The sequence below is a fragment of the Streptopelia decaocto genome (genome assembly GCF_964273445.1).
Source record: "Streptopelia decaocto genome assembly, chromosome: 7".
Lineage (NCBI taxonomy): Eukaryota > Metazoa > Chordata > Aves > Columbiformes > Columbidae > Streptopelia > Streptopelia decaocto.
This window is the reverse complement of record NC_138661.1, coordinates 7560214-7577586: the sequence shown is the minus strand read 5'-3', so window position 1 is coordinate 7577586 and position 17373 is coordinate 7560214. Positions and strand designations below refer to the sequence as shown.

Sequence of the window (17373 nt, the reverse complement as noted above, 5' to 3'; positions counted from 1 at the left end):
AAAATCAGTTGGAGGCAGCTCCTCTTGCAGTAGTTGTCCCTAATAATTTTGCCCGACAGTATGTAATTACATTTACCCATATCCATTATTCCTCCTGTTGGTTACATAGGCCTTTCATTCGACAGACTTCATCTGCATAATAGTACAGTGACTAGGTCTAAAGCAAAAAAATAAACTGGTAAAACATTTTTATTCCAAGAATTACTTGTGTCAACTGTAGCTATTTTTTTTAAAGTGTCCACCCCACCCCCTATTTTGGCTGTGTCATCTTCTTAACTGCCTTTTGAGGGTTGTATCTGTAGATATGCACAATGTGACTCTTCTGGGTGATTGTTTTCTTGGGTTTTGAATTTTTTGTGTTGCTCCTCAGTTTGGAGCCTGAAACAGTTTGAGTTTTGGATTGCTGTCTGGAGTTCATGTTCATGGACTGGCAGGCTTTCCCATCATCTAGTGCCTGCTGTAGAGATGAGGAGCTCTTTCTGCTGGTACTGTGCTTCAGTGTGTCCAAGACACCTGAGTTACCACTATGAGTTTGTTTAGATTGTATTGTATAGATTTAGCTGAACACACATGTAATAAATAACTGTTCTGCTGGATCATCTCAAAACATAGTTATGTGGAGATGGCGATGAACAGGGTTGTTCCTAGTAGGATACCCTGTATGGTCTGGGTCTAGGTGACCTCAAGTGGGATTTCAGAGCTCCAGGTTCAGAGCAGCAGAAGGTGCACCCAGGGGTGCTGCTTGGAGTTGTGTTTGTGCTGGTCCTTCTGACTCAGGTGTGAGTGTCCTCTTGAAGTGTTTCTCCCGTTTGTCTCACTCCACTTTGATGCTTGTGACTACGAAGTCTACTCCAGGAGGATACCTTGCGCTTTCCAACTTGCTAATGGGCTTCAATCCAAGAAATCACTAAAAAGAACCTTCTCCCTGCAAACATATGTAGGGTAGACATTGCACTTGGAATCATAGACTCACAGAATAGTTTGGGTTGAAAGGGACCTTCAAAGCTCATCCAGTCCAATCCCTGCCATGAGCAGGGACATCTTCACCAGCTCAGGTTGCTCAGAGCCCCATCCAGCCTGGCCTGGGATGTCTCCAGGGATGGGGCACCCACCACTTCTCTGGGCAACCTGGGCCAGGCTCTCACCACCCTCAGTGTAAAAAATTTCTTCCTCATGTCCAGCCTGAATCTCCCCTCCTTTGCTTTAAAATCAGCACCCCTTGTCCTATCGCAACAGGCCCCATCTTTCTTACGGACACCTTTTAAGCACTGAAGGGCCACAATAAGGTCTTCTTGAAGCCTTCTCTTCTCCAGGCTGAACAACCCCAACTCTCAGCCTGTCCTCCCAGCAGAGCTGTTCCAGCCCTCTGATCATTTCTGTGGCTCCCCTGGCCCCTCTCCAACAGGTCCATGTCTGTCCTGTGCTGAGGGCTCCAGAGCTGGATGGTCCCCAGGTGGGGTCTCACCAGAGTGGAGCAGAGGGACAGAATCACCTCCCTCACTTGAACGCCGACTCTTTAGTTCTACAAACTTTCCCCTGTTGCATTTCTCTGCCAACAGCAGCACAGCCTACGCATCTCAGTTCTTATTATTGCTTATCCCTATGGATGGAAGCTACTAAAACCACTGAAGTGGGTGAAGTAAGTTGACAAGTTTAGGAGCCCTGATCTAAAGCTAAATTCTTGCAGGTTATTGATTGAAATTTTTAGAAGACTTAAAGGTCAAGAAAAGATGAGAAGCACTGTTTTCCCCCCACCCTGTGATCTAGGTTATGTTGACTGTGTTCACAGTCCAAGGTAGTTCATTTTAATGCAGCCAAGTTAAAAGTAAAGTAACTGAGCCAAAAGAAGGTGTATAATATTAAGCCCTGAAAGACTGTATTCAGGCAAGCAGTGGTGCAGAAAAGGATCTGAGCATTGTGGATTACCTTCATAAATATCTTAATATGAGTTTCTGGTACAGCGCACTGTTCAAATAAGTGAATGTTCCTAAATTAAAATAGCAACGTGCAGAAAAAAAGAGGGAGATGGTCTGGCTTTTAATGTGTACCCCAGTTCACTTGGCATGCACAGGTGGGAGCTCGAAGGAAGCAAAAATAATCGCAGGATTAAAACCAAAGAAACCAACAACTGTCTGGGTTCAGCAGCTCTCTCAATTTAGCAGCACAGAGGTTGAAAAGTGTCACATCTATATAAACACTATATATAAATAGATACGTACTGCTTATGCAAATATATATACACAGATCTACAAGAGGTCTGCTGATTTAACAAGAACCAACAGGGAATCAGGCAGATTCAACCTTAAAATCAGAAGCAGTGCTGCAGTTATATTAGTAGTAAAACTTTAGGAGAAGAGAGCTGGTGGAGTCATTTGTAATCTTTTAAGAGAATATTGGAGATTACTTTTTGTGCTTTAGTCAAACTTCTGGGAGCAACTCAATGGGTTATATAGAGGGTTTATAGCTGAGTGACTGCACCAAGTCACTTGAGGCTCTAAAATATGGAAATCCCTTAACAGTATTTAAAAAAACAGATATGCAGATGTATTTTAGAAGGACAAGTTGAGTACCTGTTCCAGGGACCATTGTTGTCTCCCAGTTAGCATGGCTTTATGTTATGGCTTAATTACATTTTATAGTTGCTGTATGTTGTTTAAATTAATAATATGCACAGTAATTTAAACTTTGTGCAGAGATACTCGGTTTCAGTTTCATATATACATGATATTTGTTTGGATGGTTCCACATATTGGTAATAGAACAAGTGTTCCCTGTGAGTTAATTGGTTATTCACTTCTCCTGTTTTTATATAGCTAATATATTAAGCTTCCCTGCATGTATGTTTGTTTTCATTTCAGGCTATGTTCAGGAAAGCTATTACTAATAAAAATCTTTGTTTCGGACAGCACAGAGTAGGAGCGCTGAACGGAAATGGAATTTGTGAAATGTTTCTGTTTCAGCATCGTCACAGTGCTCCAGTGAGGCACAAAGAGAGGTCTTCCCAAAACACTAGTCCTGACTTCAGAATTAATCCTCTTAGCACTTGATTTTCTAAAAGTTATTTCAAATATAGATGTGGTGATAAAGCTTTCTTGAAGCTTGTTACTTTTAACTGTGTTTTCATAGTTTCCTAGTTCTGCATTGCCAGGCACCAGTCAGCAGATCTGTTCAGAACTTGCAGCTCGTTCTTTGTGGGGGTATCAGAGCAGCCTTCACTGTCTTCTTGTTTGTTTTAAATGAATCGGCATCGACTTGTAATTGTCTTCAAGAGTTTTTATCTTGCTTCTGGTCAGACTTGTCCCTGACGGACACACTGACATGGAGCTTAGAGCTTTCTGGGCATCTCCAATCTAAAAATTTATCATTTCAGCATTTCCAACTTGATCTTGAAAATGTTAGATCCAGTGCCTATGGGTAGATTTTACTGATTGGTTAAATCGGTTTCAGGCACTTGGGTGTTCAAATTCCGCATAGCGGGGGAGCAGCGATGGAGTTTTCTACACGCGGTTTGGTGCGTGCTTCTGAAAGGGACAGCGTGCAGGTGTCTTTGAGGATGTGACAGGGGAGATCTCTCATGATACAACTTTCTCGAATATTAGAGTTCTGGTTTGCTTTACAAAAATATCATCTGGGCTTGGCGGTGTTCCGAGTCAGTGGAAGAGGGAAGTCAGGATTGATCAATAGTCATTTGTGTTGGCTATGGGAGCGGAACCATCGGGGACTGGAGCAGCAGGCTGGCAGGGATGTCCTTTGGCTTGATGATCCAACAGAGGTCAGAAGAGAAATGATTCAGCTGTCCAATTGAAGGAATTTTGGCACGCTGCTCAGCCCCGGGGGAAAGACTAAATAGCTACCTTATGCCTATCTGAGGAAAAGTATTCTTCCCAGATTTGATGTGGCTTATTCCCATCTTTGTGTGGTGGCTGTCAAGAGTCTCTAATGTACAGCTGGGCAGTCCATGCATGGAAGATCTTGTTGCCTTTGGTTTTCCCTTGGAGGCTTATAACCATTAGCCACCCATGGGCTACTGATTTAGATAAACACGCTATGAATTGACGCTGCATGTAAATGAGCTATCATGCTGCGTTGTGGTGATTAATGTAACTGTAATGGCACACATTATCTTTTAAAATTATGATAACCTGGGGAAATCACTTAAAGATAACCTGCTCTGTCTCTTCTTCTCAGGAGGATATCTGCATTTTGGCTCCAGATAGCGTATCTTTATTCCTAAAGCAAAAAAAGAAAATTAAAGAGAGCAGACTGTATACTAGAATGATATTCTAACGTGCATTGCATTTATTCACGCATGTTAATTATCTTGTGCAAAAAACCCCCTGCTTTTGAGTTGCTGTGAGACTGGTCTTTTTTAATAGGCACTCTCCAGAAATCATCCTGGGTTTGTTACAAGCTCAAGATTTGGGTGTCAGTGCTGGCACTTAACTAATTGTTGCTGAACCCTTCACACTTCTGTCATGCTGTTAAGGCCCTGGCACTAACTGCTTGAGGCTTGGCTTAATTTAAATCTTGAAGGAATTTATCTTAGTTTAACTTTTCATTCTGAAAGCATGTACTTTTCCTTGTAGGTTTTGCTTGTGCCATAATTCAATATTTGTTCTAGTTTCTAAACACAACAGCTGATGAATATTTATGTTTTCTCTGATCTGTTGGTGCAAGTTTCAGTTCTTTATGTATGGTTAGATTTGCAGAAAAATTCCTTTCTTGTTTCAAATGAAGTTTAAAGCAGAAAAGAAAATAGCCGTGGAATGCTTTTGGTTTTGGTAGTTCCCTGTTTTGGTCCAAATCCTGAGAAAGCTGGGATTTTTGAATGTGAAGCATTAACCAAAAATGCTTCAGTAAGTACTGGAGAATCCCAGATGTTTGGATCCAAGGCACCAGTGGGTTCATTTCCCTCTTTTACCTGGGATTCTTTTGGGCTGTCTACCCTTTTTTGGTCTGCTCTTTAATACAGAAACTACTCTGTCCTGCTAATTCTGATCCCTTTCTTCCTCTCCCTGCTTTTTCATATCAGGGCTAGTAGGAGGAGCAGCTCAGGAATCCTTGAGGAAAGGCAAACTACAGCATGTGTGTGTTCCTGGAGCAGTTATTTGGCTTCTGCTCATGCGACCAGACAAGTCTTTCCATGGAGAGGCTCTTGGGAGAAGTGAATGAGGCGGGGCGGGGGGGGGCGGGCGGCGAGGATGGAAAAGGGAGGAAAAGAAATCTCCTAATGGATGCTGGTGATCGCTTGGCAGGAATGCATCCGGGGCAGGCAGAGTTCACTGTGTGTCTGCCTGTGTATCTATCAGGCTGTAATAGGTGCTGTAGCTGTTAAGGTTGAAAACCTGAGACTGACATGTACAGTGAAGGCTTGTGTAGCAGTGGTTTTACTGGAACTGTAGTGAATTACACCCTCTTGTGGCAAGAAGGAAAAAGTCCAAGCAGAAACTCGTGTGATGTGATCTCTTTCTTTTCTTACGCTCACTGGTTTATCTTTCTTCTCTGTCTTTCCCATGTGTTCAGTGAATATTCCTCACTACCATGCACCACATGCATTTTCCTACAGTTTTCTCTTGGTTCATCTTTCTGTTTGTGCAGTACCTGAAACTGTTCTGTTCATCTTGCAAATTCTAAAACTTCACTGGGTTTCCGTCTGGTTTTATGAGAACTTTAAACTTTTGGCTTTAAGTGCCCTTTCTTACTAAGTTACTAACATGTTGAAAATACACCTTATAGACTAACTTTAAAACTTTACAGGAGTAAAAGGCTGGAAGAATAAGTAAGGATGTTGAAGAACATACTAGTTTTGTTTTTAAAACAACTTAGTTTGTCTGAACTATTATGAAAGGGTCATGTACGGGTGGGATTAGGAGATAACATGCTGCTTTTCCCAGCTGTTTGATTAACCAGCTTAGAGATGGGTCAAACGCAGTAGCAAAGTGCAAAGAAGACCCAACATCGCCTTCAAAGTGCAGAAAAGGCCCTACAGCATGTTTGCAGCTTATCAGATTTGCTGCATAATAAGCTGTACACTCCATTCAGCATTATAATTAACCCAGGAAAGCACTCTGCTTCAGTCTTTGCTGATAGCATGAATCTCACAAAGCCAGGCAGTCTCAGCAAAATACCTCTAAATAAGATTAAGCAAAGCGAACCAACCATGAAATAAAAAGTAGGCTAAGTGTGGAGCAAATACTATTTGTTGCTTGCATTTAGTACCAAGATCTGTTCTTGGCACAAGGTGTCCGGGCATATAATGTGTGAATAGCGCTGGCAACTCTTAACAAGTGCCAACAGATGAGACCTTAAGCAGGTAATGTTAATGTTTTCCCTGTGCAAAAGAAAATCACCAGGTGTTGTATGAAAACACTGGTTGATGGCATTTCCCACAGTTCCTAAGCAGTCGTGGCTCCCAACGGGACTGGGAATTACATGTTGGTGGGCTCATCTGGAATGTGGTGGCCAGAAATGGTGGCAGACTGGGTAGTGCTGGGATATCGGTGGAAAGAAGAAACAAAAAGACCTGGCGAAGGGGAAAGCCAAGGCTGGTGGCAGGTTTGTAAAGTGACACATTCCTTAGACATGTGCTCTCGCTAAAGAACTTGGTCAGACAGCAGACAAAAGGAATATTGGTTATGTGATGGAGGACAGAGTTGGTATAGACATGCTGAGTCCTGAAATCGAGTACCTATTTGAAAAACAGATCTTATTGTTTGTTCTTTCACTTTTCAGGTATCTTGCAATATCTTCAGAACTCTCCCACCTAGTGACAGCAATGAATTTGATCCAGAAGAAGATGAGCCCACCTTGGAGGCATCGTGGCCACATTTACAGGTTTTGATCATTATCTTATAAAAATGCTTATCAGTGCTTAATGTAGCTAATATTTTTCTGAGGTTTTTGTAACCTGTGGGTCAGAACTAGCCCTCGAGACACTGACATTTATTAATCTTGTTCATGGCAATAATATAGTACCTACAAAGAAGGGAGAGTACTTTGTGAAATTTGCAAAATGTTAGAAGATTTATTTCAAAATTGTATTGATGCTGTCCCTCGTATTCCTGTTTTCTTTCATTGATTTAAAAATTATTTTGCTTTCCACAATGCATGAGTGTTTCCCAGCAACCTCAGCAAGAGCATCGTGGGGATGACACTACCAGCAGTTTTGCTTTAGCAGGGGTAGTTAATTTTTTGATTCAGAAGTACAAAAGTCTTGGCAGCTGATCAGAAAAATGAATGGGAAACTACATCCCTTTCTAAGTCTTCCTCTCTAGGGGTCAAGGTTTGCTTGCAGATGTTTGTAGCACGATGCATGATCACCGTGTATCATCCCTTCCTCTGCACCTTAAATGTCAACGCAAGGTATTTTGAACAAAGAACAAAGTAATTTTGGATAAAGCATCATTGATGCTAATGCCATAAATCCCTTTATAGAAAATATAGATGCAAATCCTCTCTGTATGAGTCAGGACAATGACTTACACCACTAGTAAATTTAGGAGCCGCTTGCACAAGTAACAGTTTGTGGAGTCTGGGAGTTCCTGTGAGCAAAGGAGCACAGTTGATCTCAGGTTGAAATGAGGATTTTATTTGACAGTTGCATGTACAGTCCTTCCTTGCCTGTGAGCAGTTTGATTCACTCTTTTGTGCTCTCAGATTTAGAATCTGTTGAAATGTAGGTTTCATCCCTCATTTACATTTAAATTTCACAAAAAAATAAGAATCTTAAAAGCTTCAAGGCAGCTCTGAACAGCTCTGCCTGCCTGAAAACAGCAGAAGCATACACGTCTGTTATGTTCATTGACACTAGTGCTGTAGTTTTAGAAGTCATGATTTACATGGAAATGATGGAATTTCTTAGCCAGTGGATGATTTACCATTGTCAGGAAGAAAGGCACTAAAGTATTTGTCAGGAGTTGATGGAATTGATTTCCTGATGATTTAATATTCGTTATGTAAGCTGTTGCTTTTTCCATGTCATATTTCTAAAACCTCTCTCCCCTTTTTTGATTTCCTATTGTTTCCTTTTAGAAGTCAGAGAACGCTGACATAAAGCAGCAGCAGTATTGCAGAATATTAGTGTTTGCATGGAAAACTTTAAAATTATTTTAAACTGTAACTTTTAGCTTCCTTTCTCCTTTCAGTATATCAATATTCACACTCACTGAGGTCAGAAAGGAAAAAGTTTTCAATGGATGTTCTTCTTGAATAGGTTCAGCAAAGTGAATTGCTGGCTGGTGGCTCATCTAATCAGGGATATATCAGAGCTGCTGTCTTACCCCTTTGCCTGGCTTTATACTCTTCTTTTTCTAAACTGCATGAAAAGTCTGTTGCTGTCCCACTGAATAGTTTAGGCAGAGATGGAATTGCATGAAAATAAGCAGGTTTTCTCCAACCCCGAGGCTAATCTTTGCACTAAGTTAGGAACTTCTGAATAAATTCCAGTTTGTATTCTTCTTCTGCGTTTCAAGTTGTAGTAGAATGCTACTCTAAGCAGTTTCTAATTTAATTTAAATATTTCCAACTGTTTCACCAGCCCTTTCAGAATTGTAATGTCTGTATTTGATGTGACTTCAGCAGTTCAGAGGGCACTTTAAATGGGCTTTCCAATTACTTGAGGAAGCTTTACAAGATGATAATAAGTGTTACAAGATGGCAGCGTCTGTTCTTGGTGATGAAATGTCTTTGACTGGAGTTAAATGAACAAAACTGACTTTAAAAGGTCATGTAATTAATTCTGAATCTAAGGTAGCAATTTGATAAAGGAGAAGAGTATTTTTCATCTTTTTAACCTTTTGCTCTGTGGAAAAATAAGTATTTTCTAGCCAAAGGATTTAGGGAATACTTAAAAATATGAAGAGTAATCAAGTCATCAACTAAACTTTTTTTTCTACCCCTTCCGCAGCTTGTATATGAGTTTTTCATACGATTTTTGGAAAGCCAAGAATTTCAGCCCAGCATTGCCAAAAAGTACATAGATCAGAAATTTGTATTGCAGGTAAGCTGAACTGTTTTCTTTAAGACTTTGTTTTGCTTTTGAAAAAATTGCCTTTAAAAAGATTTTGGTTTGAATCTGAAAGTGTAACTTTATTTGCAACAGAAAAAGGCTAAACAAACATATACAATGACAGTTTTCAACCTACAGAGGCAGTGGTGTGTGTGTGTGTTTATATGTCACCCTCTGTTGCTATAGATATATACAATAGTTGACTTTGCTCCAGTTTCGATACCTTAATCAAAATATTTGACTTAACTGGTTATGGGAGGGAACTAAAACAGTAACTGTTGAAAAATGAAAGGTTTACTATCAAGTAGTCCAAAAATGCTGCTATCTAGAGAGACAAACACCAGTTTGAATGTCTTTTAATATTGTTAAAATATTTCTGTTGGAAGGGGAGAATATTTCTCCCTTGTGTCTCTGCTGGAGAACTGGCCACAGGGGCAGATGTTCATTAACAAACCTATTCCCAGTGCAATACTGAAAACAGTGACGCTATAGTGGTCGGGGAGGAAGTAAACTGAAAGGCCGTATAAAGTTCAAGCTCTATTAAAAGCCTGGAAGAAGAAGTAGCACCAATAATAAGCAACATTGCCAAAGAATGCGTAGCTTTATTTGTGTAGTTTGCTTGCCATCGTTACGGCTAAACAGATACGGCCTCTGTCACTCGATCAGCTGGTAGCCAGGTATTTTCCACATATTTCATCTTCTTCCTCCTCACTTAGAAGTTTGGCTTCTCTTGTACTTTGTTATTTCACTTGAAACTACAGTAGTTGGTCTTCTCCGCTGAGGAATTTTTGTCCAGGCCTTGACAGGCCCTGCAACAGAGGTGGCTGAATGAAGATGTTTTGTGGGAGAAGCCAGGACGCTCCACAGACAGGGCTTTTGTCTTCAGCTTTCGGGAATAAAGCTTGTCTTGGGTTTTCTGTTCCTATCATGAATTTTTGTATAACTGCAAAGTCAGAAAGGACTTCATGCTTAGTGCTGTCCATAGCTTGCTTTGGAAATGAGGGAAATTTAGAAAGATTCTTACTTCGTTAGAAAAGGGAGTTTCCTCGCAGGCTGAGACTTGAAGAAAAGCCAAAGTAGAAGTGGCAGGAGATACTCAGCATTTCTGCAGACTTTTCTCTTACCCCTTTGTCATGGAGCTCTTATTTTTCTCTGTAGTGATCAGAGAAGAAAAGTAGTGCTTTTGTTGTCCTTGTTTATTGTTTGTATTAAGAAGACCTAAAAAACATAGCTAAAAGAGCAATTTCTAACCTTAAATTCAAAGAAGGTAGTTTAGTTTCCTTATTAATATCACAAGACTTTCTTCACCCTACAAAAGCAATGGGATATTATTATGCTTTTGTTTTTTCCATCCTCTAAGTTCAAGAGCATTTTTCGTCTGGATCAAACATCTGTGGTGGAGTTTCCTTTTTATTCATTAAAATATTAATTTGAACAGGGGGGGACACTGATCTGATCATCCAGTGCCTGGTGGAGATGGAAGAACATGCGGGGTGGGGGGGGGTGTAATTACTCTCGACAGGTTTTTCCAGACTGATTTTATTTCTTTAGATACAGCAGGATTGCATTAGAATGAATGCTGTGTTCTGCTTCAAAATCTAGAGAAAATCATTCCTAGATGCTCCTAGTTTTTATGTGCTGCTGAACTTGGTTGTGACCAGTGCCATCTCATGCCTTTTCTGGGCATTCAAACCTGTTACAATTTGACACAGGAGAATGAGTCTAAAACAAGGATATAAAAAGATTATTCTTAATCCTGTTAGTCTATAGTAGTATAGTAGTATAAATCTATTATACTACATGCAAGAGTGATATCTCCCGAAAGAGGGGAAATCCGAGATTTTTGAAACCTGCGTATCTGAAAATGTATCATACGACACATAAGAGTTCAAAAGAATTCTAAGAATTCATTAAGTTCTTGCCACATGGTTAGATGAGGTGTTTTTATATATTTCTATACACAGTGTGTGAATTTAAAATCCATGTTTTTCCACAAGAAGTTCTGTTGAGCCTTATGTATGCAGTTTAAGATACATTGCCGTGTGTTCACCATGTGTATAACTGGGGTGTCCTTCCACTTGTTACTGTCTTTGTTGTGTGTCTAGAATAACACCCAAGAATCTGTGACTACGGACACTTACATACCCTGTTTCCCCCACAATAACACAGGGTCTTATACAGTTTTTGCTCCGAAAGGTGCTTACTTCTTTACATGTGTAGCTGCTTGGACACTATTTCAATTTACTTTTTTATTAACGGTAACTAGGGCTTATATTTGGAGTAGGGCTTATATTTCGAGCATCCTCAAAAATCCTGAAAAATCATGGTCGGGCTTATTTTCGAGGTAGGTCTTATTTTGGGGGAAACAGGGTTGGAAGCCAATTTGAGACTTAGGAACATTAAGCATGTTTGATTGGACATGATTGGACATGGCACTTAGTGCCGTGATGTAGTAAATGGACTGGAGTTGGACCAAAGGTTGGACTTGATGATCTCTGAGGTCTTTTCCAACCCAGTCGATTCTGTGATTCTCTGATTCTGTGATGTTTCATGACACTGACCACACAAGTGTGACAGTCTTTGAAATCAGTTTTCTCTCCTTTTTTTTTAAAAAAAAGATTATATTTTTTTATTTTGATGGGAGAAACTCCATAATGAAGTGTTTCTTGGCAGTAAGATTGCCTATATGAAAAAATAGTTTTTTAAATGGGCATTTTTCAGTCATTTTCTTGTTTGCTTTTTGCTTTTGTTTCTTGAATATTGTTGTGTTTCTGGCTTTCCACTGTATGTTTTGATAAAATGCTGTGCTTTAACAGTGTAACCGTGCATTGCTAAAGCTGGCTTATATACAGTCTGAAATGGTTGGCAGTGGTTGCTAAGAGACATACTATTAAAATATATCCACAAGTGTCTGTGTTATGTAGGTTGCTATTTTGGAAAATTTATTTCCCTTTTCTATGTATGTTTAGTGTCAGAGTAGTCAAATAAATTATGGACATCTTGCAGCTTATCCTTAAAAATAAGACTTTATTGTTGAAACCTGATAACAAATTGGACATATCAAAATAATTGTCTTTTTTTAATGAGAGACTGAGTCTTAGTTCAGCAATGTTTCCATACAGGATCAGTATAAGAGAACTGGAAATATAAATATTTTGCTCCTAAAAGCAATCCAGTAAGAAATTTAAAAACATAAGCATTTCCAGCTGTTTGCTGTCTTTGGGTGAAATTTGCTATTTGGGGAAGGACAGGGGTGACTATTTATTTATTTAGCTGTAGAACTAATTGAACAAAGCGATGTGTTTATGACCTCTGGAGGGCAGCTCACAAACCTCATCATTGCCTCATGAAAATTCCCACCACACATTCTTACTGCAAGGAAAAGAAAGTGGGATCTCATTACGAGCTACAGAAACATCCAAACCAATGAAGTAGCATATGTACATCAGGCCTAAACCTGGATGCCAGAAAGCAAAATCCCAGACAATTTGAGCACTTTTAATCATCTTTTTCTGTCTTTTTTTCTTTTTCACCTCCTCAAAGTTGTGTAGCAGTTAAACAGGGCTCAGGTAGTATACATACACTGGCATATCTGCTTATAATAGGTAGTTATCATTTATCTATTTGTGAATCCAAGATAATTTTGTTTTCTACTATTACTATAATAATTTTCTGACGTCGTCTTATACATTTGTAAGACCTCTTTGGCAGACTCTTCATTTCTCTTGCAAGTTGGTTGACAGTTGCTTTCTTTTTCATGCGAGAGAGTTTCTCGTTGCTTATGATGAATACCTTAAAGGTTCCAATTTTCTGCGCGTTCAGGAGGGAGTTGTTTGTGAGGTTTTTTTGTTGTTGCTTGGTTGTGTTTTGGTTGGTTGGTTGGTTTTTGTTGCTGTAGTTGGTTGGTTTTGGCTTGAAATAAATTTTACCTTCTAACTTATTCCAAAAGTCTGCCAGAATAGCCAACGTTGTGTCACCAAAAAAGATGAAGTACAAGTACAACATGATCATTTTGCTGTTTTAAAGTTTTATTTAAGAGTTACTTAGTAAAGGTGGGTGTGTTTGTGTTTGTTGTGGGGTTTCATTTGTGGTTTTTGTTTCATTTTGTTTTTAAACTGGATATTAAATTTACCATTTTGTTTAACCTGGAAGATTAATTCCCCCCGATGCTTTGATTCGTGTGCTTGTCCCATGACAGCAGACCCAGTGCTGGCATAGACTTCACTGTCGAGTTGTTCCAGAGCCTGAAGGCCGTGCAATCACTGGGAAGGCTTAAGAGCTCATAATATAAATTACAAGCAATTAGAAAAATGTGACCTTGATACAATGTTGTGAGAGCAAAATATTAGAGCAAATGAGGATCTTTTAGTTCTGCAGAGTGAAGGAATGGTGGATGGTAAAAGGCAAACGGTCTTATCTTGTAGATATGAGAGCGTCTAAGAATTTATTTTATTTATTTCTGGGGAGAAGGAGGCAGCATTTTGGAGCCAGTTAATCAAAAGTTTATTAGTTTTTTTGACGATTTCCAAAGTTTTGTTATGTCAGAAGTGAAAATTAATAAACTGAGTTTCATGATGTTGTGCTGGGATTACAACAGATTTTTTTAATACTCTGTTTCTACAGCTTGGCTAACATCGATATTGAATTCTTATGTGCGTGTGCAGCCATGAATTTAATTTTTATATAGAAATCTGTGTGTCATACTTGTCAAATGTCTACTGTTTCAGTTCTCTTTTTCTTTTAAACGCAGCTGTTGGAGCTTTTTGACAGTGAAGACCCTCGAGAACGAGACTACCTAAAAACAGTCTTGCACAGAATTTATGGCAAGTTTCTGGGTCTTAGAGCATTTATCCGAAAACAGATTAATAATATTTTTCTACGGTAAGTTGTGGGAGAAGGTACTTTTCACGTAGGAACATTTTAAGAAACCGATATATTACTTATATTTCACTTTTCTTTTTTTAGATTTGTTTATGAAACTGAACACTTCAATGGCGTAGCTGAGCTGTTGGAAATTTTAGGAAGGTAAATCAGTCTTTATATATTATCTGTCTCAAACTTCCTTCTGGACACGTTAGAATAGTGTTGGATTCAGAAAAAGTATTGCTATAAGCCCTGATTCTGCAAACAGATGTGCACACATGCTCTTCTCTAAGGCCACGTGCAAATCTCTGCCACATCTTTGCCAAGACTATATAACCGGTTGCAAGTTGCAGCCAAAAGCGTTGGATTGATTTTGTCTTTGTGTATGTGCTTGTTAAATTTTATGCACTTTCATCCTTACATTCTGCAGAATATATATATATTTTTTTGAGCACACTAACACTGTGAATATTTTGGGTAAATCTAGTTCTGTTAAGTTAATTACTCAAGAACACCTTGCTCATATTAATTTACAGACCACATAGGCAAGGTCTTACCTGTTTGGCAACAGGTTTGTGCAGATGTTTATATGATTATTCCTAAGTTGGAGCTGAATTGCTACATATGTACTACACTGCTAATATAAAGCAGGACAAAAGTCAGCACCTGTTTGCAAATGGCGTGAGCCTGTTATTTGCAAACAGGTGCTGACTGCTAAGCTAAATTAATCTGGAAAGTGCTTGTTCAGACCTCTGTAATGTTTTCTGTGATGATAACACTAACAAATATATTTTCTTTTCATTTCCAGTATTATCAATGGTTTTGCTTTACCTCTAAAGGCAGAGCATAAACAGTTCCTGGTGAAGGTGCTGATCCCTTTACACACTGTCAGGAGTTTATCACTCTTCCATGCACAGGTAGAAAATATAAACGTTGTAACGGTGTTTTATGCTCACTTAAAATGATATTTTTTTTTTTAATGCTGCTTTGGAAACTTAATTGTGTAACACAAAAAGGGTGGAAGGAAGGTTTTGAAATGTGGAAAAAATGCAATAATTTAATGTCCTTTGTATGATAATTGTCTTCTGATTGGATAATTAAAGAGTGACACACATCTGTAATTTTTGGGGGATTTTGTTTAGTAGTTAAACTCTCTCTTGAGCTTTTCCCCTCTTTTGTTTTCCCATTCTCACAAGTTTGCCTCTCATGTTCCCTCTCCCAAGATGACGTTTGGGTTTCCTTAGTCTGGTGCTGTTTCCTTAGTCTGGTCCTGAATATAAATACCCACATTTTCGTGTAATCTTTGATTAATCTTTGCATAATCACAGATTTTTTAAAACTGCATTTATGCTCTCATATATCTTTTTATACATCTAGCTTTAATGACGTAACTTTTCCTCCAGTAAGTGATACCTGTTGCCTTTCTCTCTGATTTTCAGATAGTGCAGTCTTTCTTATTCTGATAAAGCTGTGCTCTCTAAATATTATTCCAGGCTTTAGCTGTGTTGGCTCATCTTGCAAGAGTTTATGTTTGTGATGATGTAAAAAATGTGTAGAAAAATACAGTTTCAGAGAGTAACAGAAGCTTCAAAACATTGTTTGTTTGTTTGTTTGTTTTAATAGAAATGATCTAATGTCATTTTCTTAAATCTTTACCTCTTCACAGCTGGCGTATTGCATAGTACAGTTTCTGGAGAAAGACCCCTCACTCACAGAACCGGTAACTATTTCTTTCATACTTTTGCATCATGAACAGCTTTCCTACCCTGTTGAGAGAAAAGTAAAAAGTGTAACTTTTTGTTTCCTTCTAATCCAGGTCATTAGAGGTTTAATGAAATTCTGGCCAAAAACATGCAGTCAGAAAGAGGTAAGTGGTAGCTAGTGTTAACAAAACTTAAAAGAGTTATTTTGTTCTACAATACAATAGACAGGGAATCTTTAGATATTTCCAGGTAGATAGCACATGCTGTGGTGAATCTTGGTATTAATTCTTATAGGTGGTTTTCCATATTTGAATTATGAGTTTCTGGACAGTTTTTACTATGAAAGTTTTAATAACCACGTTTTCTGTTCACAAAATAAGCACCAGTTTTTCTACAGAGAAGTTTCTTTTTGCTTTATAAAGGAGAAAATAAGCATAGTTGAGGATAGATTGGAAACTCTTTTAGATTTAGAATTGTTTATATGTGACGATAGTATTTTTCCAGGGAGGATGAAAGATATTTTATTGTCTGGCATTTGCCTCTTAAGCACGTAAAAGATGTAGTTAGGCCTTTTAATTTTTATTTCATATTCTTGATGCAAATCTCAGTTTCCCTAATGAGATTTTGTGACACAACAGAACCGTTGTTTGCTATATTGTTTCCAAAAATTAAGTAAAATAAAGAGATTTTTTTAGCATGGATATACCAGTGCTATTCCAAATTTTGTTTCTTTAAATAAAGCCTTTATCCACACTCATCCTCCTTTGAAGAGCCTGAATCTAGAAGCTACTAAAGGTAGAACCGATCCCATTTTTTGAGAGGGTCTTTCTGAGATAGTGAGGTTTCCAGTTTTCCCTGAAGTGGTTTGAGGGTTATCAGCATTTTGCTGATCAAGGTGATTCAGAGGTTTTGTATTGAATGCTTCCTTCCTTGTCTTTAGGTCATGTTCCTAGGAGAGCTGGAGGAAATCTTGGATGTAATCGAACCATCACAATTTGTCAAAATCCAGGAACCGTTGTTTAAACAAATTGCCAAGTGTGTCTCTAGCCCTCATTTTCAGGTCAGTGGTAGAGGTTATTGTCATATAGGAATGTATAGTCTCAATTTGAAACATAACACACCCCCAAATGTAAACATTATTTTATGTTATGTGATTTTAAATACCTGTCTTCTGGATTTCTATGGAAGAGGGCATGTTGCAGTAGAAGTTCAGTTCTGAGCTCCATGAATTATTAGATGTATCTGGGGTTACTGCACAGAACTTGCCTTTCTAAGCCCCATAAGGCCTTAAACCAGGATAAATGTGTAAATGTAACTACTAAATGTAACTACTCTTACAAATTACATTTGGCCCTTTGAAAGCAACCATGAGGCTGATGTGAGCCCCGGTGAAATTGAGTTTGATCCTCCTGGTTTAAACTTTGAGCCCTTCTGACTGCAGGTGATGGGTACTCACCACATGGCCCGTGGACTTATAGACCATGTAGGGTTTATTCGCTCCCTTTTTTAGCACAATATTGTGCAGCATTCTTGTTTTCCCATTTACTTCATTCTATAAGGAGATATCTGGTTAGAGGTGGGAGAACCCATAGCCTGTTTTCTTCACGTGGCATAACAGAAAGAAGGGGAATGAACAGGATTTAAATTGAATCATAATGTGAAGAGGAGTTCGGCATAAAAGCTGATGTGACTGTTTTTGGCTATTCCTTGGACTACGTTTGTTTTTAGCATAATTTAGATCAGTGTTTTCCCCTCTTAGACCCTCACCAGCTCTTTCCCAAGGTGATTATTATCATTGGT

At 38.7% G+C, this 17373-nt stretch overlaps 1 protein-coding gene across 3 annotated transcripts in view; it reads left to right on the top strand.

The window, feature by feature from the left end:
- Positions 1-17373, top strand: part of PPP2R5E (protein phosphatase 2 regulatory subunit B'epsilon) — an 81923-nt gene that overhangs the window by 53545 nt on the left and 11005 nt on the right. For all 3 annotated transcript variants that reach the window (XM_082059463.1, XM_082059464.1, XM_082059462.1), the window contains exons 4-11: positions 6733-6834; positions 8906-8998; positions 13758-13888; positions 13973-14032; positions 14679-14787; positions 15537-15590; positions 15687-15737; positions 16514-16633. In XM_082059463.1, coding sequence (XP_081915589.1) covers positions 6733-6834; positions 8906-8998; positions 13758-13888; positions 13973-14032; positions 14679-14787; positions 15537-15590; positions 15687-15737; positions 16514-16633 — 720 coding nt within the window. The remainder of the gene's footprint in view (positions 1-6732; positions 6835-8905; positions 8999-13757; positions 13889-13972; positions 14033-14678; positions 14788-15536; positions 15591-15686; positions 15738-16513; positions 16634-17373) is intronic.